The following is a 24938-nucleotide window of genomic DNA, read 5'->3' as shown; positions in this document are numbered from 1 at the left end:
GAATGCAAGTTTTTCTTGGCCACGCCTCAAATTGTGGTGGGTCACAGAAAGGTTCAAACAGCCTCCTACATAATGTAAAAGCAATGCTACTTGAAATAAATGAGGACAAAGATGAAATAATCACAGGAAGTTTGAAAAATGTAAAAAAATAAATAAAGAGGCATGAGGAGGTTTGACATTTTAGTCTACTGCTCTTCTAGTTTTTGCCCCTAACTGCCCCGTGCTAAAAAGAAATCTAGACCCTGTTGACAGAGTCTGCTGATAGACATCTGTAACAAAAGCAAAGAAGGAGCATAAGATAAAATACGTAACAAAGTGACATTAAAATTATCTCTAATCACGGTAAGAACTGGCGAATGTTAGTTGCTAATAATGTTAAAGTTCCCGTCTTATTCCTGTCATGCTCTACCGTAGATTAAGACAAGCATGAATACTACAAAAGTAAAATAAAAAAAACTCATTCATATGAAGTTTTCATTGCATATCAACACCCTTTCTTGTGAACTGAATATATTGTTTGAAGTCTAGCAAAAACAAGTCTTTTGTTTAAAACAAATTCCCATCATGAGAGGATAACCTTTTCAAATTAGATCAAAACTGGCTATAAAACAACAACAACAAAAGAACACTATCTTGGAGCTCCAGCATCATTTATCCCCAATAAATTATTAAAGTTGTTGCTAACCAAATAATTAATTGGAGGTTGAGACTGTCCTGATGTCCAGACGTCTCAGTCTGCCAGCACATAGAGCCGCCCGCTCCTCAACCCTTCAAGAAGACACGTGTCAACACTGACTTATGAAAAGATACATCCACTAATGAGAAAACCAATCCAAGGGTGGAGAGCTGAGCTGCAGCAGCGTTCTTTTTAAAATAAGCTCTGGAAGGCTCTCGTTTTAAGACTGCCGATTAGGGCTGCAGTAATTATAGAAGCCATGATGTCCATCAGCTGTAAAATCATCTCAAACGGTTTGCATCCCCAGTGAAACTGAGCAAGCCAGTGGTAAATCCTTGGCTCAACACAGACACAAGCCAAGAATTGAGAACTGCTGGCCCGGGGTCACGGTCCAACACTCTCGTGTGAGAACAAGTGTACAGAGTGGTGACGGGGGTTAGGGGGAGTGTAGATCGGTGAAAAACAGGCAGGATATCAAGATTTTAGATGGAACTACATACAGTCTTTGATCGGAGACTTAACAGCCACTGAAACTTAAACCATCTGTAAAAAGAGCAGCACATGCAGTCATTGCTGAATTATTGATATGCATCTCAATATATTAAGATCGTCTGATTATGGTTTGTTGAACAATCTTAAAGTTAGCCTGGTAAAAACCAGTCCTTGTTCATACAGAGGGCCTGGACACTCCACTATTGAGAAACAATTCCTTATTGGCAGCGTGGACTCGATTGGATCTGACTTTACCCCACTGCTAACATTTGGTCATCACCTAACATAATGGATCAACATGGCTGCACAGGAAGCTACGCTATGAAATTGACCAGAAATTGGGTGCCCTGTAAATGAACATCCACCCATTGCAAAGAAAGAAGTGGTGAGCCAAACGGCAACAATAAACCGTCTTGGACAGTCCTCTTGCTCAGACTTTAATTGCTGTGATGCGCAGAACAACTCGGACTGAACGGCTTCGTTCACTTCCGCCGCTGCTATTGCCAAACAACACTCATAGAAACAGACTATAAAGTTCTTAATTTCTTATGGTGTCAACTTATTTTATAAAGGAATCCTTCTTGAAGAAAGATTTGCACAACTGCAATTCCCAAACTTGGATGTGACAAAGAGCTCTTTGGGTGGAAGAGTAGAAGAGGTGGGTTTTGATACCAAAAGAGATAATATTTTTGGCAAAATTATTAAAATTGTAAGTATTGAAATTTTGTTTTGAAACTAAGTTTTAGCTATTTTTTGTTGTCCGGGAAGGTTCACCACTGTTCCATGTTTTCTTGGCATGTGGGTAATGGTTCACCTGAGTTTTAAAACCTTAGAAATGGCTTTGTAACTCTTTCCAGAAGGATAAACGACAATAACCGTTTCTCATCTGTTCGTGAATGGGCATGATCTGTTCCTATTTGAGATCTCTTAGCCTACTTCACATCATCAGACAGGACTCATTCATTTTTTATTTGACCAGTGAAGGAACAAAACTGTTGATCACAATTTAGGGGGGCAGAAATTTTTTCACAGTTCTATATATCTGAAGTTTTTTTATTTTTTGCTAATAGAGAAATCTAATTCACCACAAACCTAAAATATGAGGAGAGCTATTAGGACTTCACATTTATTAGGAGCCATTAACCAAACATTCTCCAAAATCCAGTCACTAATCAAAATGTTATGATATTTGATGTGATTTATTTCTAGATGATAAACAACTGTAACCACCGTTAGTTTGTGGTCAGAGCCTTTGTGACAAACGCTGAGCAGAAATAACAGCTGGATTTCATACGAGCTGGCAAAAACAAATAAAAGCAGAACGCAGGCGATTTCTCAACGCTGTTCTGATTTTGCTAATGACCTGTCATGCTGATGTGCAAATCTTACCACATGCCTTGTGCAACAGCTCGCTTCCTGCCAACCAGAATTAAACACCTGAGGCTAAACAATAGCTGTTGATATGTCATGGTGGCAGGGAGGGGCTGCATCATAATGCAATCACCATACCCTGTTTACACAGGTACGCTCAGAATGACACCGCCGCTGCAGCCGAACACTTTGACTCTCCCTCTTCCCCCCCCCCGCTCCCACCCCTTCGCTGCTCTCCCCTCCAAAGTAAATGCGGTGCCGAGAGAATAGGAAGGAGGGCTGACAAAAACCCCAAACAAGATAAAAACCTAACACAAAAAGCAAATCTCTGCTTGAAAGAGTGATTGTATTTCAGCAAAAAGCGGCTGAGGACGATGGAGTTTGCACACACTGCCCCTTTTGTAGGCGTGTACTGCTGTTTCTGTCCAATCAATGGGAATATAAAAAAGCTTTGCTGAATTCCAGAGGTAAGCTATCACCAAGAGAGGGACCGGCCCAAACAGGCAGAGCAGGGCTGGGCTTTTCAGCCAGAGGCTTTGCTAGTTCCCCCCCTGTATTTATGCAGCAGATCTGGGGTTAGGACTTTCACTGCACCTCGCCTGGATACAGTCACCAAAATCAGAAAAAAAGGCAGGTTTCAGAGACCGCCTCAATAACACCCAATGGAAGAAAAAAAAGGGTCAAGAGGTCAAACTGGAGGAAATCTCCCACTATTGACCTCTCCTATTAAAGTTAGTTCTAACCCTTGTTTTTACGCAAAGTAAACATTGAATTCTAGTTCTATATCCAAGGGAAGAAAAGTTGCTTCCTGGTCTTTCAGGCGTTTAAGTCAACATAAAAGATAAATATCAAGTAAGTTCCAGTTGTCATGGCAAGTGTCCCAAGTTGTTTCAAAGCGCACAAACAAATCTGATCCGATTGCTCAACAGCACCTGCAGGTTTGTCAGCCATCCACTCACCGAGATGTGAAAGGCTGAAAAGAATAAGAAGAAAGGTGGGACCTGGAAAAACAAAAGGAAAGGGTAAGGCCTATTTACATTATTCATTACATATCTTCTTGTGCATCCTACGAAAACATGTGACCGTGCTACTGGGAAAAAAAAAAAAAAGAGAGACTGTAATGCTATAGCTGCAGGGCAGTTGGCAAATATTCCCATAGTGGAAAAAGCAGAGTCCACAAGCTCTGAAGTTTCAGCAGCATGCCTCATGAGGACAGTGATGTGTGTTATTATGTGATACCATGTGTGTTACGAGAGCAGCGTGTGTGAAGATTTTATCCACCTTCTGTGCTTTTTAGATCGTGCAAAGGTTTTCTTTGGATCTGTGCATGTTTTGATAAAAGGATTTAATCCTTAAAAACATAAGGCAAAATAAAAACCATGTTCATTAACTTTATTAAAACAAAAAAAGGAAATTGAAATATGAAGTGTTTGTCTTTAAAAAAACATTAAAAGAAAGTGCAAGGGTTTAAATTTCGCTAGGTTGGGCTGGTGGTGACCTGACCAGAGAGTAACCCGACTCTCGTCCAATGACCGCTGGGTAAAGACACTGGACAGATAATTAGAATGATAAGATAAAGTCACAGTTTTCTGACTGATCAACAATCTTTAAAAAGCCTGACTTTGGTTAAAGACAGTGGGGTAATTATTGTTCACCACACACGTGACCTGGTGGGCAGATCTGTCAGTCAAAACTCTCAATGCAGAGCAAAGGGAACCAGTGGCTGATTTTCAGACCTTTGCCGAGGTCGATATGATTGGTAGATAAGATCAATTTCTTGGGTATTGACCAATTGCCAATCTCCCAAAATTCAAGGCAACTGCCCCTCCTCTGAGCTTCTGCCTCACAGAACAGCCCTCCATCTGTTATTCACCCACTCAGCTCCTTCAGACTAGCCAGCAGCAATTAGCAAACACCTGATGGAACTGCACATCTACTGAGCTCGTTATAGGAGCTGCTTCTCCGTGAAATGCTGGTAAAATGTTGTTGAAGGGTCAATAGAGGAGCCATGTTGTGATGACTTCCTGAAGCCAGAGCTTCAGAAAGACCAGGAGTTTTTAAAGAGACAGAGACCCAATTTCAAGATACTAAATTACAAAGCAAAATTTCTTTTAAGTTATATTTGATATAAACTTTATTATAACAACTGAAGGTGACATAGTTACTTGACTATTCTCAGGGATAAAAGTAGTTTTAAATTCTTGGGGGTACTATGAAAAAAAAAAAAAAAAAAAAAAAATTATTTATATATATATATATATATATATATATATATATATATATATATATATATATATATATATATATTCCTTCTTTGTGTGCTTTGGAGTTTCTGCCATGAGACCTAAATTCTGAACATCATGGCATGGAGTGCATCCCAGTTTTCCATGTGTGGCATATAACCATTCATTTTAGCTTTTAAACTGGTTATAGTGATCCTGTGTCCAGACAGAGGGGTAATCAGTTTCCCAGCATCATGACCTGTTTGTTCTGAAGATCCTGCAGCTTCCACTTCATCTTCCTAACATGGTGCCTCTTCACCCTGACTCTCATACTGATAGGAGGAACCACAGAGCTCAGTTAAGTTAAAGCTCATCTTCTGAAGTTGGGATATTTTTCCTCCAACAGGTTCCAGAGGAATCACCTCAAACCAGATGTTGGACTGGATTTTATTTCAATGTTATTTGTGAATGTTAGCTTCTCATTTTCAACAGTGAAGCTATAAAGGTTGAAAAAGGTTATTATCATTTTGGAGAAAGTCTCATCAACATCAATATTTCCACTAAAGAGGCATAAAAACCCAAACTTGTTTGATAAAGGAAAAGCCTCTCAGACTCTGAGCCCGACAGCACCAAAGTATTTTTTTTATATTAGACAATTTAATTTCACATAATTATCATGGTGGAAGCCATTTGTTTGTTAAATACGTAATGAAACATATTTACCGTGTTTGATGTTTGTTGTAAATGACTTAAACTCACAAAGAACGAGATAATTAGTCCAAGTTTGTCGTTTATTGAACGTTCAGAAACTACAGCGGCTCTGATGAGCCACAGCAAAGCTAAACAAAGGTAAAACAACCTGAACAGGTGATCAACTCTAAACCACTCTTAGCTATTTATTCTCCGTCTCTCTCTGTCATTTAAGCACACTCGTTGCCATGGCAACCCCCTGCGCTCCACAAGCCGACCAGAGATTACTTTAAAAACATAATATTCAGTCCATTACGATATCAGGTTTTCAGGCTTGATATTTATTTTACGATTATTAATGAGCCTCTCATGACCAGCGGTGGTTGATTAGTTCATTTTAAACTCCTGCTCTGCTCGTTATTTTGGTAATGGAACCGAAACGCACAGAATTGCGCCACACCTTGTTGAAACAATAATTACTGAGATTATTATTGTTGTTGGGTCATTAATTTGAGCACGTTTTGTTGATTTTTTTCTGCTGTTCTTTAATAAAGTTACGAACATTTTAAGCCAATCAGAGGAGGACGTGCTGATCTCAGCCTCCTGGCGGCGTTCAGTTTGTCACCTAATGCTGAGATCAACTCAAAATCTTCCACGATCCACGTGTTACACCCCTGCTCTCTAGCAAAGCACTAAGAGTTCAGAAACAATATGACATGGGGAGAAAAGTTATTTATTAACTGATTAAGTTGTGTTTTAGATTGTTCTTGAAAAACTAATCAGTCACACCTGATTAGTGGTTGCACTCACAGCTGCACAGTGATTTTTTACAGCAGACAGCCACTCCCCTCTCTTGCAGGTACTGCGTACCCCCACTGAATCTTTTAGGGGTACGCAGTACCCGACCGTACCCCTTACTTTCACCCCTGACTATTCTAGATGATGGCACCAAGTATTGGATTGCTACAAAGTATCTGCAAATCTTAACTCTAAACGACTCTGTATTGAGAAAAATGAAATTCTGATGGGGACATTGCTTTTTTTCTTCATTTCTCAGAAGCTAGGCTTGTGCTCTGTATGGCACTTTAATGTTGGGCAATAAACATTACAAATATCTACTTCATTTCTGTTCTCTGTTATGCAGTAAACTGTTAAAGGATGTTTTAGACTAGTTTGTTTATGCAATAGAAAAGTTGTTCTCCTGCATATTATGTTGCTTATCAGCTCCAACATTCCTTCCCATGGAAATTCCCTGCTGCCCTAAATATCTCCACAACAATCCACCATTTCTCTGTTGTTATGTTCTTCTTTGTCCTCACCAATGTCTCTGTACGCAAACAGACTGATTTTAACACCTAAATATCTTGATCAACATGGTCATCAGCTTCCCGTCTTAGATGGGACATGAGCCAAATGTAAAGAAAAAAGAAAGTAGTAGTCAATCAAAATAGAGATCTGGCTTTATCTTGCATGTCTTATGATATAAGAACAACAGGGTGGAGTTTAGCCGGGGCTGTCTGAAGGGTTTCAGATTCTTTGGAAAACATTAATTTGTCAGCACCACCTCCAGAGTTACTTTAAATGTACGTCTCCTCTTAAGGCTGATTTTTATCGGTAACCCAATCCAATGAAAAGATGAGGTCATCAAGATGAACGCCAACATCTTTTGGTTTCATTGTAAAAACAAAAAAAAAAAAAAAAAATGGAGAAAAAAGGAATAATTAAAAAAAAACTCTGGTTACTGGAACCAGCTCAGCCAGCACACCCAGCAGGGCGTCATGATACCGTCTCATATCGCTGCAGCGTTGAAGTTGCACTTATAAGCAACGTGTACGCGCATAAACCCTTACATACATCAGCTCATGCCTTTCCCTGGAACCTACACAAGAAGAAGTGTGCATCCACTTTCCGCATTCTTCAGCTCAGTCAAACCAAACCTTTGAAAAATTCAAGCTTGATTTGACATTAATAGGAAACGAAGAGGAAAGAGTTAAACACAGCAGAAACTTCAGGAAGCCTACAGCGATGGGTTGGTTTTCCAATTTAGTTTATCTTCTTTTATAGGGTCTATTTGTGCTGTGACTGCTGCGTAGGTGGAACATGACCAGCTAAAGCAACTTTTTTGTGATTCTTCTAGTTTTGCAGATGTGGAGCCTGTTTTTGTGCCCATGTTAGTTTCGACAGACTGATCTGGTTGTTTGGGACGGGTAACCTTTGGGATTTAATTGCTCTCTGCAAGCTCCTTCATAATCATCATCATCATCATCATCTCTGGTCTCCCAAATCAAAATACTTCCTTACTCGTGAGACCCATCATTATACATTTTTTTAAAGTCTGTTGCATTTATTCTTGTGCCAATTTAAAAGTTTTGCAACTTCTGCCTATAATCTGCATCGTGTATCAGAGGTCTGTCCGCGTTTGTCAGGCCTGGAGAAAAAAACACGCGCAATCTTTGAACGCAATCCGGTTTGGCATCATATTGAAACCAGGAAGCATCATCACAATATATGAAATCAATAAATAAATAAAATTCCAGAGTTTGTAAGCTTTGTTTTGATTTTACTGAACAACCTGCTCATCATTGTGGGCAAATAGTTCAATATATGTTTGGTCTGACTGACATACAGACATACAGAGATTACTAGTGAACGACACTTTCACTAGTATCATTGACTAGTAGTATCATTAGTGAATGATACTTTCATTGACTAGTGAAAAACATCTTTAGCTGGAATTTATTGTGACAATAAATCAAAGTTGTTTAGAAATGGCTCCAGAGGACTTTAAATGGGCAGCATGATGCGTTTTCCAGGCATATGGTGCCATTTTACAACACAATCAGGTAACCATGCTACATTTAGTTGTTATTAAAAAAATCGAAGGCAGAGTTGCTCCTTGAAGGCGGAGCTAAGTCCACCCAGCTGCTTTGCACAGCTGAATGGTTGCTATGAGAGAGTAAAGGATTTCTGAAACATGCATGAAAGAATCAAAGCAAAACTCCAGTTATGTTTTTGATGAGGGATTAACATTATAAGATGATATCAAGCTTAAAAATGGCAATTTTACATAAAACTGCCCCTTTAAGTTGTATAAAGCTTTTCAATGTCCACCAAGTTCTTCAAACTTTCCCACTGTTCAGAGGATTGTGTGCAAAATCATTTTTCTGCTAGCTAGGAGAAACTACCAGCTACAATCATAAACACAAACAAGAGATGAATAAACCTTTTCGTTGTTCTTACAAGACCCTAAACAACATTCATCAGGACTTATTGAATGATTTTAGTGAATGTATTTAAGCCCGTTTATATAATCATGGCCTGAACTAGAGAAAATTCAAACTTCTCTAACCAAAATGTAGGTGAATATATGAATTTTATCAACACTGGTGGATGAGTGCATTCTCAAGGCTATGCAATGATTTTCTTCTCTCTGCAGGTTTCTTGTGCAACACCACACGGCAAAAACACTAAATCTTACAAAGTATTTTTGTCTAGTTTCTAGTGCAAATAAAACTTACAAGACTAAGATAAATAAAGTTTTGGAAATAAATAAATAAAACTAACTTGCAAGGACCTTTCCAGCAAGATATAGGAGCTTGTTTTAAGTCAATAATTCTTGAATACTAATAAAAAGCGCAAGTACCGCTGACAGATTATTTAACTTATAACATGGAAAAAAAGTCTCGTTAAAGAATCTGCCAGTGGAAGCTGTACTTTTTTTTATTATCAATATTAAGCAATTATTGACTTAAAACAAGCTCATACATCTTGGTGTAAAGGTTCTTGTAAGTTGGTTTTGTCTCATTTCAAGTGTATCAAGATATTTGCACTAGAAACCGGACAAAAATACTTGGTAAGATTTAGTGATTTTGCAGTGCAGGGTCTGCAAAGTTCAAGGTAACTTAATAAAAGTAATGACTACCTCATTTCCTGTTTATGTGGCTGAACGTCGCATACCTGTTAGAGAGTTTATCTTCTGCGTCATGACAAAATGTAATCTCAAACTGAAAAAACACTATTGCACACAGCTGGGTCTCTCAAACTTCTCTGCATGTCCTTATAATAAAGTGTGCACCGACTCACTGCCCTCTGCTGTTTGAATAAATAAGCTGCTGCGGTGTGAAAAGGTGTGGTCAAAGGGAGAGTTCAACTACTGAAAACGGCACAGTCTACCCATTTCTTATGGCTTCTGCTGTAGCAATCGCTGCTCCACACCCAGCTGTTTGAGTCAGAAATAAAAATGAAGAAAAAGAAGAAAAAAAAGCAGATGATTCTACATAATTAGTTTGTCTAGACGGTTTGGAAAGAAGTCTCTCAAAACATCTCTAAACAGATCCTGAATACTGGGTCCGTTTTGTTAATTTGAGCACTTGGAGAGAATGTTGCAAAAAAATGTCGGAAGGGTGAAATCCGGAGATAATGGAGGTCAGTCACTTCAAAAACTACTTTAGATTTATTCAAGTGCTTCCGTTAAAGAAAAAACACTCCAGAAATTTTAGGCAGATATTTAAAAACAGATAAATAAATTGTAGGATTATGATTTCTTTTTAAATAATTGAGCTCTGACATTCAAAAAAATAAAAAATAAAAAAAAAGACAAAAATATCTAAGGGAGAAATTGCGATCAATGAACAGAGGTAACAGTTTGCACCAAATCGTGATCAGAGAACAATTCGACTCTGCCAGATCTGTGAATGTCCGTATCACAGAGCGCAGAGGACACACTCTGCAGCAGCAACAGATGCAGGATGCTATTAGATCCAGACAGCAAGCAGCTGTGGGGATGTGATGAAGAGATGTGGCGCTGCTGCATTAACCCGCTCTACCGAGGGTGCACACTGACATCATGTGGTCAGACGACAACCGTCAGCAGCACGCCTTGACGATGATGACACGAGTGCGACTACAAAAACCTCCCTGGCGTTTGGCGTTGCCCTGAGAAAGCGACGTGTGTGAATGAATAACCCGGCAGGTGGAGGAGCTCAATGATGCCTCTGGGCTCTCGTTTATAAAAGTCTAATATGGAAACGGTGTGGGAGTGAATGATGAGACGAGCGAAACGGATTTACAGCATCTCGAAGCCGTTTAGATGTCATCTATCAACACTCATAAAAGATCGCCTGCAGGGCCGAGCAAAAGCATTTAGACCCCCTTTAAGTTTTTGTTTTTATTATATTTTGCCACATCACAACCACAAACCTGAGTGTTTCCCAAAGATTTGATGCAATAGACCGACACAACGTAGCACATGATTATGAAGCGCAGGGAAAAATACATTACAAATAGAAATCTGAAGTGTGCTTTTTATTTATATTGGATGATATTTTAGCAGAGTTGGATTATAGAACAAGCTCCCAAGCTAAAACAGTACGAATGTTTAGGCCTGTCACAATAACTTTTGCTGGATGAGAAATTACCTTGGAAGTTATTGCGTTAAACAGTAATGTTGTTGCTTAGAAACCATTTTCCAGTAAGATAATGGTAATGGCATAACAGTGAAAGCTCACTCTCTCAAAGATACTTTAAATTAAAGACATTTTAAATATCGAAAATAAACAAAACAGAAATAACTAATAAGTAACTTCATAATGAAATGAATTATGAAGTTAATTTTGTATACAAAATTGTCTGGTTGAGACCAAAGGACCAGGCTGAATGAAGACTTTTCTCACCCAGTTTTTGGTAGAAAAAAAAGAGGAAAAAATACAAATCATCCAAATGAAAACTATTGAGTTCATTTTCATTTATTAAGCGATTAATTGATTTATTGCTTATTGCCTGTAAATGGTTAAAAGAGCTTTTTTACTGAAACTTCTTCTACTAGCAATACTTGAAAACGGTTTCTCACCTGCATGACTCCCACTCAGACCATTTAAACTACTGGTGTGAAAGCGACAGGCCATGAATGTAAAGCATCATCACAAATGTGACCAAGAGGACCCGGGTTACTTTAATGGATCTGACGAGATCCACAGGTCCAATGAAAGAATCCGTTGATGACAAATTACAAATTTGACACAGAAAAGTGGAAAGGATTGTTGAAGTTCATTTTGAGGTTCAAAAGTCACGTAGAAGACACAGGAAGAACAGTGGAGTAATGGTGTCAATGCAATAAATAAAAATCTGTGGAGGAAGTGAAGGATTAGGGTGATGGAGGTGTTCCAACCCTTAGAAGACTTAGAGCTCATCACCAAAGAGGAGTCATGCATTGAAATATGCAAAAAGCTTCTCAGCAATCATAAGGTGCAATTTTTTTGTCAAATAAAATACGTCTGTCTTATTTCTTATCACAAATAAGAAATAGCATTTCTTTTTAAACAGCATTAAAGAGAAATCACTCAAAGTCTAAATATTTTGAATATTATGAATAATTCTGGGCCTCAGTTGCATGCACTACTTTTGATGGTTTATCACATAAAATCTCAATAAAATAAAGTGAGGACTGTGCTTGCCACGATGTGGGGGAGTTCAAGGTGTGTGAATGCATGGCACATTTGCAAGCTGATGCTGCCTACTGATAACAGCTCCACAAAACCCCGACAAGCCTGACCGTATCAAAATGAAAAGAGGAACAGTGTGACAGGAGCTGGGTAGTTTCCTTAACTATCAAAAGCTCCATTCAGGACCAACAATGATGGCACCTGCATGACCCAGAGGCCTTCAGCAGATCAGTCCAAGTAATGTTATTTACCACATTTCTCTACCAAAGACTCACATTATAATGTCAGAACCAAATAAACAAGACATTAAAGATGCATTACAATTTTATTCCTACTCCATTTATTGCAGTGCTAAAGAGAACATATCCTGCAAAATTTGCTAAATTTACAATTTTAAGGCCTTAAATATCTTTTTGTGTATTTTGAGTGCAAAAACATGGAAGTGTCTTCTCTTCCAGTGCTGCATTTATATCTTTATATTCTTTTTGGGTTATATTTTTCAGGCTGTTCGTTTTTCTCTATTCGCCTTAACATTTTCTTGTCTATGACGTGACCGCATCTGCAGCGGAACTGCTAAACAAGGTCATGACTTCCGGCTGATCGGTTTTGTGAATCCGCCGATTTTTTCCTCGCAGCGATTTTTTTTGGTCCAAGTTCAGTTATGCCGTAGTCGCAGATAAACAAGTGGTTGTAGCGTGTATTAACCCACAGCATTCCTTACAACACCCCCCACCGGCATCAGAGCCTCTTTGAAGTGTCTGGTCAAATTTGATTTTTCTCAGGAATGTGCCCACATCGGAGGGGAAAATCCCCCATGTTTGCAGAGCTTCAGCAACCTGCACCACATCGAGAGGGATTTTCAGAAAGTCTTCATCTGACTGAGGGTCACTTCCTTCTCTCTATGGAAGCAAGAGACACAGCAAAGCTTTGTTATGGATGGTGAGGGTGTCAATACAGTATTAACCCCACTGAGGTTAATGCGTGGTTCTGCAGGTCGGTCGTCTTCGTTCTCCTGCTCTGGGTCAGACTCTGGCTCCTACATGTAAGGTCAGATGGACAAGTTTTCTGCTGTTGACATCTCTAATAAACTTTGGAATAAAAAGTTTCTCTGCCGCTAAATATTCGTGTCTTTGCTTTCAAACTAAACAAAAAAAAGGTCTAACGGGGTGGAGAGGAACGCATGAAATGTCTCATTCACATAAAAAAAAAAAAAATGTAGTGCAGCAAAACGAGTCCCCCGAAAAAGCGTTTCAGTTCAGGGGTAAACTAGGGGTTTGTAGAGCTACAGTGATGAGAAATTCAGACCAAAGCATTCTACTTTATATACACCATAAGGAAATGATTTACACGTGTAAAGGACGGATTTAAAGGCATGATGTATCCACCGTAATATATTATTTCCTGAGCTGACCTTTCATTTCCCCGCCTAACATCTGTTCTCATGAAACAGAAAGTTCTGTGGAAGGTTCAAGCAGCAGCAAGACTTTGCTTTTCATATATACATGAACACGATTGCAGATCCACAACCAAGACAAAAAGGGACACAGTTCCTGTGGGACAGAGGAAAAAAATCTGAGAAGGAAAAGGAGCTGAAAGAGAAAACAGACAGACAGAGGGAGTGTTTGAGGCTCAAGTCTTTGCTATTTGAAAACTGTGTCTTTACAGCCGGACTCCCGGTTGGCTTTCACAGGCGTTTTATGTATAATTCAGCGCAACGTGCCGAGATAAACCCTCCAATAAAAGGCCGCACTCTCTAAGCTCGTCGCGCCACATTACGTTTTATTCATCAAATTAGTTTTAGTTGGTTCGGTGTCCCCCGGGCCCGTCTTTAAAAGGTTTACATGAAAGGAGGACATTAATTTTGCCACTAATCAGCTAAGTGACAGCTCCGAATGACAGCGAGAAAAAGGCACAACTCGCCCTTTTTTCATCCTCCCGCGAAGCGAGTTCCCGTTCCCCGTTGTCCCTGCGAGCTCCCTGCACCGTGTTACACTTTTCATTACATCCTTAGATATTTATTTTAAATGGACTCTGTCTGATACAAGATTAAAGAAATATATTAAAAGCGAAAAACTGGAATAAGTAGGTCAAAAAAAATTGAGCAAGCATGCTTTTGCTGCAAAGAATACCGGTTAATCACGAGGAACAAGGACATTTTCTCACAGGGAATTTTAGCTTTTGTGAAACTAATTAGAGCGCAGAGCTCATAATAATTAGGGTTAATATTTGTAATCCTCCACGCTGAGGGTTTTTAAGACTTCTAAATTGCCAACTAACTCCCTGAAAAGAGGGAATTTTAAGTAGCAACGTCAACCAGCAACCTGGACTTGACTTCTAACAGCAGATCAATATTCCAAGGTTGGTCAAAATCACATAAAAAAGTACATCTGCAGGAGAGCTTAACGCTGAAGATCACTGCTGACCAAAATGAACAAAGATCCATCTCACATTTAGACAAAAAAATAATAAATGCTTGTTGATTAATTTAAATTCTAATAAACATTTAACATTGGAATTGAAAGACACTTTAAATATCCAAAATAAATAAACAAAACAGAAACAAATAAAATGTGTTATCAAGTCTCTGTGAACAAAACTGTCCTTAAAAAAGGGGGGGATAGTTGAGACCAAAACTGAAGATGTTTGTCATCCAGTTTTTGGTAGAAAGAGGGAAAAATGAAAAATCATGAAAATCGAAATTATTGAGCTAGTTTTCATTAATTATGTCATTAATTGCTGTATTGCAACAGGCCGGTCTGAATGGAAGCAATGTCACAGAGAAGAGCAATTTAAAAGATTCATTTCCAGTTACTGTAACCTCTATACCAGTGGTCCCCAACCCTGGTCCTCAGGGCCACTGTCCTGCATGTTTTAAGTGTTTCCCCGCTGCTGCACACCTGGGTTAAGTGAATAGGTGATTAATCGACTTCTATAGCAATTGCTGGAATGCAAAGGAGGTAATACAATCATATAAATCAGCTGTGCTGGAGTCCTTACTCATCAAAAACGTGCAGGACAGCGGTCCCTGAGGACCAGGGTTGGGGACCACTGCTCTATACTGAAGCTGCCACTACCAAGAGCAGCAGAACCAGGCAGGGAAATGTCTTTTGCACACAGGGCCAAGTTGCTTTGGATATCTTTCCCCCCCTTAGTAAAGAAAAACAGATTTGTCCATTTACTCTTTGATACTAAAACTATAAGATTTGAAACATCTTATAAGGTGTCAGTGCAACAAGAAAAGCATGTAGGGCATAAAAAAACCTTTTCACAGCACTGTATGCATGAATTATGCAGCTGGAGAAGTGGAGGGACTTACTTGAGCAGCGAGCGCTTTGGGAAGGTGAAGGAACCGTGAGCGATGCGGTCTATGTAGTTGAGCTGGATCTTCTGGATCTGCTCGCAGCAGAGCAGGACGAAGTCGTACTTGAAGATCAGAAGCGTGTTGTCGGTGATGAGAACGAGGCGCTCCTTCTCGTTGTTCCAGTGATCAACCCTGAAGCAGCCACACAGTGAGACATCATCAGTACGAAGGAAAGGTCAAGACGTGTAGGGCAAACTTTAGGCTTCCTGTAGAGAAAGTCGTAGCAGTTTGGAGGCTACTGGGGATAAAGCAAGAGCTCATGATACCAATATGTCACTAAACCTGTCACTTAATCAATTAATGACATTATAAAGTAAAAAAAATCTCAATAAACTTTGCAGAATGATTGTGATTGATTTTACTTATGGTTTTTTGTGGTTTTTATTTCCATTTTATTTGTTTTTGCTTGTGTTTTATTTTTGATATTTATATTTTCCAGTTTTCTTTACAAAATTAAACTTCATCGGTCTTTGAGAGGGCAAACTAGCATTATTATTTCATCATCAGTATAATCCTTAAAATTTGTCTCAAAACAACAACATTATCGTTTATCGCAATAATTACTGGGACAATTTATCGTCCAACAAAATCTGTTATCGTGATGGGATGTCACAATAGTTCTCAACATTGTGGCTGTCGCCAAAATCTGAATTTTATCAGAGCATTGCCAACCTTACAATTCAGTGAAAGTCTGACTGCACATGAAATCTCCTTGAGCTTCTTTTCAGTTTTAGTTTTACATTAATCTTGATTCTTAGCAGCTAAAGCTGAAAAATAAATAACAGAGATCTGCTTTTTTTTTTTTTTTTTTAGAATAATAGCTTATAAAATCAAAGACAATGAAAAAGAGTCAAACGGATGTTTGAAGCTTTTGGCTCAGAAAGTTTCTATTTACCACTTCAGTTCATTTTCAAAGTGATTCTGACTCAAACTCAGCATCTACATCAACTGTAAAAAATTAAAATACTTACTGACTTAATTGAAAACTTGAAACTGAACTATAACTCTGTCAATTTAGAGTTGTCTCAAAAATGTGTCGTTAATGAATGATTTTTTTGGCAAAAATAAAAGTTTGTACCATCTACCAAAAAAATTATTTATTTTTTGAATGAGTAGATTTACAAATTTAAGAATCACTTAAATAGAACTGAAAAACTTCCATTCTCATGTCTTCATATAGACAACCTCCTGGGTGATATCAATTAAAAATTATTACTTTCTGTAATATTTCATAAACAAAAAATGATTTTTCAAATTAAAAATGTTGTTTCTAACATAATATTTGTTAATATACAAACTTCAAAAACAAGTCAAAGTAAGTAGTAAGAGATTTCTAACTAGTTAGGGGGATTTAGTGTTTAGTTTGTGGCAATTTTGAAAATAAATGTAAGAATTGCAGGACTCTCCAGGTTAATAATGACACTTTCTCAACCAGTGATTTAATAATGTACTAATTCCATTTCCAATACTATTTAAAAGTACGCAAAATGTTTGAATACAACCAGAAAAATATGAAGTTTGCAATACTCCTTTCAATCTCTTTTACATTTTGTAAGAATACTTTAAATAAAAGGTGACCCAATGTTTAGCCTTTCAGCTCACGTCTTTCTTGTCTTACTGCATAACGAAGCCTACTGTTACCGTCACTGGCATTTTCTGTAAATAAAGTATTCAAACAGTTTTGTTCCACAGCAGGTTTACTGCCCAAATCTTTTCTTTATAAATTAAAAAATATATATTTAAGACAGAAATCCTTTACCTGATGAGGTCAGTGATAGACTGATTGCACAAAAGTCATCACAAACTAGGTGATTCTAGGTATCTGAATTTAAAGAGGTAGTGGACTATAGACTAAACTCCGAATGTTTCCGTTAGACTCTTTGACATCAATCACAACTCACACACATGCTCCACTGACTAGACATTTACATCAGTGCTACTCAAATGTTGTAGGAATGATTCAATAGTGTTATGTGATCTCATGCAAACTCTCTGTCTGCACTGATGAAGAGTCACTCACTTCAATATGCCAAATGCTTGAAGTGGCTGACATGGCAGGGGAGTTGGTGCTATTTTTATGAAGCTTGACCCGTGACAAAATTGTTTTTGATATGTCTACATATATGTTTTAATGGTTTGGTTTATTTATCTTAACAGTATTTTTGCATGTGGAATCAGAAGTGTACTTTACTTATTCAACCTGATGGAGAGTAGATTTATGAATAATGTAAAATCCTGGTAAATAAAACCTAAAACCCAAAATCTCACTGTATGATCAAGATGTCTTGGTTTAAACCATGTGACAATGTTTTCAGATCATGCATGAAAGAAAGGTAGCCCTACAACATCGTGATTGTAAAAAGCATAAAAAGATTCAAAACTGGTCACTGATCGCTTGTTAAAATGCAATTTTAGTCCATCAGTTCAGACGTCAGAGAGAGAAAAAATTTTAAAAATCATGAAGAGGTTATTTTGAGTTCTCAGACACAAAAACATGTTTTGCAAATCTCTTCAATTATGTACTGTAAAACTTTCACAATTTCTAAAAGTGCCCTTGGCAAACATCATACAATATGCATGCTGGCTTTTCAAAATCCCTGAAAATTTTACTGACAAAGAAAAAAGAAGGTACAGTCAGTTTAGCAGAAGCACATTATCAGAGCCCAGAAAATCTCCTGGCGTAATTAAAATTACTAAAAAGTCTTTTTTTTTTTTGTTTCCCCCCCCCCATCTTCATCTCTTAAACATCCACACACACGCACACACATTTCCTTAGAGCCGTGGTAATTCATGGTGGCATGGCTCCTCTCAGAGTGGCTCTCTTTCTTACGGCCCGCTGAGCCGAGCGTCCGTGGCCCTCTCCCAGTGAACCACTCATGATTATAGCTGGCAGCCAGGGGCTAAAGAAGACAGTTCACTGCACAGCCGAGGCATCATGGGATAGGTGTGGGTGAAGAGGTTTGACTGTAATAATCAAATGACTTAACCTCGACTAGGTGTGAGCATTGTGGATTGTGGTGTTGCGGAAATTCAGGAACGGAGTGTGGGCGGACAGAACGGTGAGGCAGGAGTCGAGAAGAAGAGACCGAGAAGTGAGGAGAAAAACTTCTACGCACCAACCTGCAGTTTCTTTGTTTTGTTTTTTCTCCATTTTTTGGACAAACATCAGGGAAGAGCATATTTACTCCTTGGACAAGACAGAAATTTCACAAAAGGATTCATACCGCTCGAGCTGTTTTTATTTAATTTTTTTTTTTACTTTACAGAACTGAATTTCAAATCATATTTCATGAGGTAGGCCACAGAAAGCAGAGCATAACGGCGAAGTGAAAGAGAAGAGACGTGGTTTCTGTAAGATTTTACAAGAACCAAACAAAAGGGCGATGTGGATTTGTCTACCATCTTTTCACAAGTAGAGATTAAACTTTTCCCATCATGCTTTGGAAAACATGTCAGAATGTCTGTGATCAGTAATCTTAACCCTCGACACAGATTCTCAATTAGATTCATGTCTGGACTTTGACTGGGCCATTCTAACACAGAGACATAAACTATTCTATTATAGCTGTAAGTGTTCTTGTTTTTTGTTTTTTTTACTATTTTATACACTTAAGACTACATGTTGTGAATTTGAGCTGAACTAAGTGCATTTATCGATGTTAGATGTCTTTTAACGGTTACCAGAGATTAAATAGATCCAGGTTGTACAACTCTAGTGCAGAAATTCTTTTTCTGATTTTCACCCTAATTGGATTCAGACTTCCAAGTTTCTCTGTTTATTTGTTTGTGTTCATTTTTTTGACATTAAACATATTGTGCACTTTTTAATTCCTTTTTTTAATTTTCAGTATACCTACCTGTTAAGGCTTTCAACCTGAACTTGGACAAAATGTTGTAAATTATGTTTAGAAATACATCTCACACATAATCTCACTGCCAAAACTTAGAGATAGTATACATTTTATATTGGTTTTTATATTATAAGAGGCCATGAGCAGTAAATGTAGCACAAAAATATCTTTTAAGATTTTCTCAATTTTTCAGTGGAAGATTTTGCTTGAATTTATTTGATTTTTTTTTTTTTAACATATCAGTACCAGGCATGCCAACTACTTATACCATCTGTACCATCTGTGATGATCTGGCTTAAAAATAAAATCTTCAATTTTAAATTGATTTTTTTTCACTCTCCCTTCATCCTCTTAAAGAGAAATTACAAATGACAGAAAATATTTTCAAAAACTTAGCGTTCATTTCGATCATACTTTCTGCCCGTTGACCTGGATCCAACGTTAAACATAATGTGTTAAAAACAAGATGGCGGCCCTGGGCGTACTAAAAATCAGTGAAACCAAAATAGTGCAAAGGTGTGGGAAAAAAAAAAAGAATCTTCATAAACTAAAAATGTGATTAACTGATCAGATCGATTTATCTCCCAGCCCTAGTTCACGACTTTCTTAATGGTAGACATCCTTGGTTATTGACCGGAAAACTAAAGTAGTACCAAAACGGCTAAATATTCACTCCTGATCCAGAAATACACCACGTTGAATTATTCACAGCATCACATTATAATTGCAATCATTTAAAAACAGTAAAAGGTCAGGCGAGCATGAAATATACATAATTCCACCCATTCATAAATCAGATCCTTTGAAGGATTGATTGTAGCATTTATTCATGGACACTTTGTGTCGCAGTAAAAAGCACATTAAAGTAAATGTATTCTTCAGTTTTTAGAGACTCAGGATGATCAGGTCTCTATTCATCTGCAATCACATCACAAGTTACATCACATTCCCCACATGCTGACAGGACACAGACACACACACACACACACACACACACACACACAATCTCATGAACTCACTCTGCCATCAGCCAGGTGCCGTGAATGCTGCCGTCTTCCTCCTTGTTCACCAGAGCTTCGACGTCTTTGACGGCCTGATTGAGAGTGCCGGGCTGAGAAGACAAGAAAACAAGCCTGGTGTCACTTTCTAATGTTCCGCCGTGGCAGAGCGAGGCTTTAAGGGTTATCTTTGTGGCTGATGTGCGACGGGGGGACTGAGGGAAATGTCAGCGCAGCTCTGCGTCAAAGACAACAACCAGAACAACAAAGGAGGTGGTGTGTGTGTGTGGGGGGCGGGGGGGTAGAACCACGGTAAACAAAGATGTAAAGTATAGGTGTTCGAGAACGGCTGTAGAAAAAAAAAAAAAAAGGGTGGGGGGAAGCTGAACATGACCAAAATCTGAGTAACACAGACATCTGAAGAGGCTCTGGATGGCTCCGGTTCGCAATTCTGCACTCTACCCTCCAAACTGTCAGCCACAGGCTTTTTCTTATTCTATCCTTTCACTTTGTTTCATTATTTCAACTCCAAGATGGAGAACTTAAAACGATTAGGAGTTCACACTGAGGACTCCTGACAGTCTTACTGTAATCTCTGGCTGGGGCTGACTGCAGAGTTGGCCTGGCAGCCTGGGATGCATTCCCAGTGCTAACCCAACACAACAGGCCTGCATCAAACAGCTGCTTCTGAGATGGAAGTTTCAGTACGCTGGGAGAAAATAAAAAGAAGAGGAGCGTGGATAAAACAGACTCAGAAGAGTGTGTGTGTGCATTAGAGACGGAATTGTTTAATGACAAGGACAGATCCAGGAGGATTTAGAGCGTCGTATCAATCTCAGTGAAAGAGCATTCCTCAACACAGGGTCATGAATCCGTCTACGCAGCCTTGAAGATTACCATCTCTGACTGATGGTCCTTGGCTGTACACTAATCATGAAAACGAGAGGAGAGAGAGGCGGTCATCTTTACACAACACAGAGCACTAACTCTTCCCAACGTACTTCTGTCTAATCGGGCATGTTTGATTAATCTGATACCGCAAGTGTTCTTCACAGACAATTCGGCAGGGTGTATCATAAGCCTGGCGGGCCACCAGGCTAAGGATTATTTGTTTATTTATTACAGGTGTTTTATGCAGCAGTAACAGTAGCTGCATTTTTGTTACAAATGTGCGCAAATCTTTATTAATATTCTGCTGAATATTGCAAAATTGTGAAGAAACATAATTTTGCAATTCCATAGAGTTTCTATGGAATAAGAAATGAAATTAAAATCACACATGACTAAGCTAGTTCACAAGATGAATCATTCAAAATCATGGCGGCGACGGATGTAAACATTTAAATGAGATATATTTATAATTCACTCGCCATGAGTTGGCCCTCATCTATCAGTCAATCAGAGGAGATGTTGGCATTTTATTCAGGTGTTGGAGAGACATGCCTCTTATGCTTGGGAGCTGCTAAGTATGTGACATTTTTGGGAAACTGTAGTCGCCGATTTCATAGAAGAGCTATGGATTCTGGCTGCACATGTCTGACAAACAATAACAAAAACTATCCTCTTACTATACTTCCTGTTGACTCCTTCAATAACATGAGTAGTAAATCAAATTTACATAAATTATTAATTCTCGCACGCGAAAAAAAAAAGAAGCTCCCGAAAGATCAAAAAAGTAAGGCATTTTAAGATGGAAATGGAGCCATTTACCCTCAACACAAAGAACTTCCTCATTTTGAAGTGCTGCAGGCAGGAATCCGCGGAGAGGTTACCGAGCTGGGAGCGAACCGCCTCGAGATCCGTCTTCTGCTCCCCGGCGACCTGAGCCCGGCCAGCGGCCTCTTGAGAGTCCTCTGGTCCGCTGGAGGAGGAGCTGAGCGGGCTCTGCTGCTTCTCTGGGGGAACTCCTTCCTCTTCGCTTGCCATTATGAACCTCGAAAACAAACTCTTAGAGGAGAAGAAACCATAGAGAGCAGTTAGTTAGTTAGATAGTTAGTTAGATAGTTAGTTAGTTAGTTAGTGATTGAAGGAATGTGTGCGTCGGCTCAGCAGAGAGGGTTTAAACACGTTGTTCTCTGGTTTTACCACCACTGACACAGTGGAGCTCCTCTTACAACAAACTTAGATTTTATTAGAAAGCGATAAGTTGTTACTCACCTCACCTGTCCTCTCGGAGGAAATGTGCTAAACGTTGGAAGCTGAATAAACAGACGAAAACAGCAGGTGTCCAACTTCCTTGTTCCGTATATGTGCAGCAAGTGTTGAGAGAAGAGGTAGGATGCAGCGCCCATGAACTAGAATATTCTCCAAAATCGAATCTGAAAGCAAAAAGAGGAGAGAAAGTCTAAGATTTGATTTTCTCAGTGTGTGTTTTTTTTTCATTAGCTTAAATCAGTGCCGTCCACATTGTTCCCAACGAAGACCAAAATCGGCAAGTTGGAATCCTTTGGGAGCCACAAAAGATGCCTTTTTAAAATAAAAATAAATAAAATGCACTCTTTGTGCTTTTTTTATTTTATATTCTCAATAATGAAATAGAAATGGAAGATTTTATTGAAACTCACAAAATAGTTTTTCTCTGTAAACATTCTAGATAAAAACACACAAAAAGGTTTTTTGCAAATATAAGACATTCCCATTTTTAAATTATTTTTTAGGTTGATTGTTTCCTATAGCTAAAAGACCATGGAGCGTTTTAGCTCCGTAACTAATAATAATGTTAAACTTTCCAAAGATTGTTGCAAAGAATAACCCACTGCCTGTAGTACTACATATAACATGTCTGAGTTAAAATTAATGCTTTTCGGTTTTTTCCTCTAATTATGCAAATAAATGTATCAGATAAAACGAAAGTTAGCAACAACATCATGTCTCATAGGACATTTACTGACTTCGAATGTGACACTATTTAATTGCGCAGTCAAAATCACATGTTCCTATATTTTTCTTTGGTTGAACTTCTAAAAATGAAGAAATTCATAAACTAGTACGGTTAAATATATCAAATACATGTAGTATTCATATTTCTCAAAAAGTAAACCCCAAAACTCCTACTTTGGTCAAAAAAGATAAAGTTGAAAATCTGCAGTATTTACAAGAAAGAAAATCTTGTTTAAAAACTGTTGGCAACTGAGTCAATATTTTGGTTTGTTTAGCCACCAAGCCTCTTTGAACTGCATCAAATGCCAATTTAATGTGGGTTAATGTGTCTTATATTCTGAGCATTTCAAACTAAGTAGCATGATGAAAACTAAACATGAGCCCTAGTTATATAGCAAAAGAACTGGTATATTGTGAGTCCCCAAGGAAATGTCTGCCGTGCCCACTTTGCATGTCACCATGCAAATTCTGATCCAAATGGGATTTGACTTCATGTTTCAGTACCTGCTACATGCTGAGAAGTACATTATTGTATGTGTATGTTAAAGCAGTGGTTTCTAACTTCTTTCCATTGATGACCTCTTCCACACCTCCCCTCATAAAGCCCACATCATGCATACTGGTCCACACAAAAGAAAACCTTGTCAATTAATCATCCCATTATCAGTAACATAACACTGTTTTCACCAAAAACTAAGCAACGCCTTGTTCTCTCATACATCTGCGCAGGGATCATGTTTCAGGATTTGACAGCTTACAAAACACTTCCTGTTATTGTGACTGTTGGAGTGTTTGTTTCACAATACTGTAGATAACAATGAAGCTGAATCTGAATGAATTTGGCCCAAGATATGTTTTTTTTAGTAGAAAAGAAAGAGTCGATACAATTGACAGTGGACTGAACTGAACAGAATAGAAATGTTCTTCATTGTCCCACACTGAGTACATTCGGTAGGTTCATACAAAAGATAAAAAAAAGATTTAAAAATAAACATAATTAACAATAACAACAATAATATACTGTACCTGATTGTAACAAAAATCCTGCACAGTTGTCAGAAATAGAAATAGCGTACTCCAAGGGATGTGTGAGTAGGATGACTTTTTTTTAACATACATAATGTGCATGTGTATTGAACATTAAAAAGACAACATTATGTTGTCTTTTTAATGTAACTGTAAATCAATGAAGTACAGAAACAACATCAGGAATACTACATGATACAATAAAAGTTTGCACTGTACTATTTAACTGGTCATCTTTGTGTTTTTATTATAAATATGCAAAACAGATACAGTTTGACATTAACCTCCATGTAGTATGTAAGAGCGGAAATACTATTATAACATTAAGCAGTGCAGAAACATAAAAAAGTGTATTGCTTAAGCTTTACACAAGTACACTGTACAACTGTTTCTAAACCTAATGGCAGATTTAGCTTGCTCTGATTTTTCTAGCTCGGTTTTCCACTGTTTGCCTAAAACCGCAGTAATAAAGCTGTGAGGATCGAGCAGGACAGTAAAACAATCAGTGTGATGCGAACCAGAAGTGAAAGCCAGTGAGAGTTTTCCCTCCCCCAAATCCTTGAACGGCAGCAGTTAGACATGAGTTTGTGTGTGTTTCCTTACACAGCCACTTGTTTCCAATGACAGCTCTATCAGAGTTTTCTTCAGAGTTTGAAGCCATTCCAGTCATATTCTGCTTCTGTCAAAACAATCTAAGCATTTTTCCTGTTTCTTAAGGCATTCTTCCTTCACGGTTGCTTAGCTACTCCCACGGGCCGCAGCCTCAAATTGTCATTCTCATAAATGCTGTGGATGGCCTGTAGCATTTATTTCTGATCTTCATTTTTTTAATTTTTTTTTCTAAAGTGATTGATATTTTTGGTCGACTAGTCAAGTAGTTATTTCTAGGGATTTTAAGGGTGATTTCCTTCAGCTATGGGTTCCTGATGAA

The 24938-nt window shown here is 38.3% G+C and overlaps 1 protein-coding gene across 2 annotated transcripts in view; it reads right to left on the bottom strand.

Annotated features, from left to right (window-relative positions):
• The window catches only part of tprg1 (tumor protein p63 regulated 1), a 30840-nt gene extending 8355 nt beyond the window's left edge, over positions 1 to 22485 (bottom strand). The window contains exons 1-4 of one of the 2 annotated variants that reach the window (XM_088005138.1): positions 22264 to 22485; positions 21812 to 22048; positions 20123 to 20214; positions 15208 to 15384 (exon numbers count right to left, since the gene is read on the bottom strand). In XM_088005138.1, the coding sequence (XP_087861264.1) occupies positions 15208 to 15384; positions 20123 to 20214; positions 21812 to 22048; positions 22264 to 22392 (635 nt within the window). In that variant the 5' untranslated portion in view covers positions 22393 to 22485. Of the gene's footprint in view, positions 1 to 15207; positions 15385 to 20122; positions 20215 to 21811; positions 22049 to 22258 lie in introns of both variants that reach the window. The other variant, XM_014981731.2, reaches the window with a different exon arrangement.
• Between the last annotated feature and the right edge of the window lie 2453 nt (positions 22486 to 24938).

The sequence above is a fragment of the Poecilia mexicana genome, unplaced genomic scaffold (genome assembly GCF_051168715.1).
Source record: "Poecilia mexicana isolate PSO_F unplaced genomic scaffold, ASM5116871v1 scaffold_4, whole genome shotgun sequence".
Taxonomy (NCBI): Eukaryota; Metazoa; Chordata; class Actinopteri; order Cyprinodontiformes; family Poeciliidae; genus Poecilia; species Poecilia mexicana.
The sequence above is the reverse complement of the archived record's forward strand: the minus strand, read 5'-3'. Positions and strand labels throughout refer to the sequence as shown.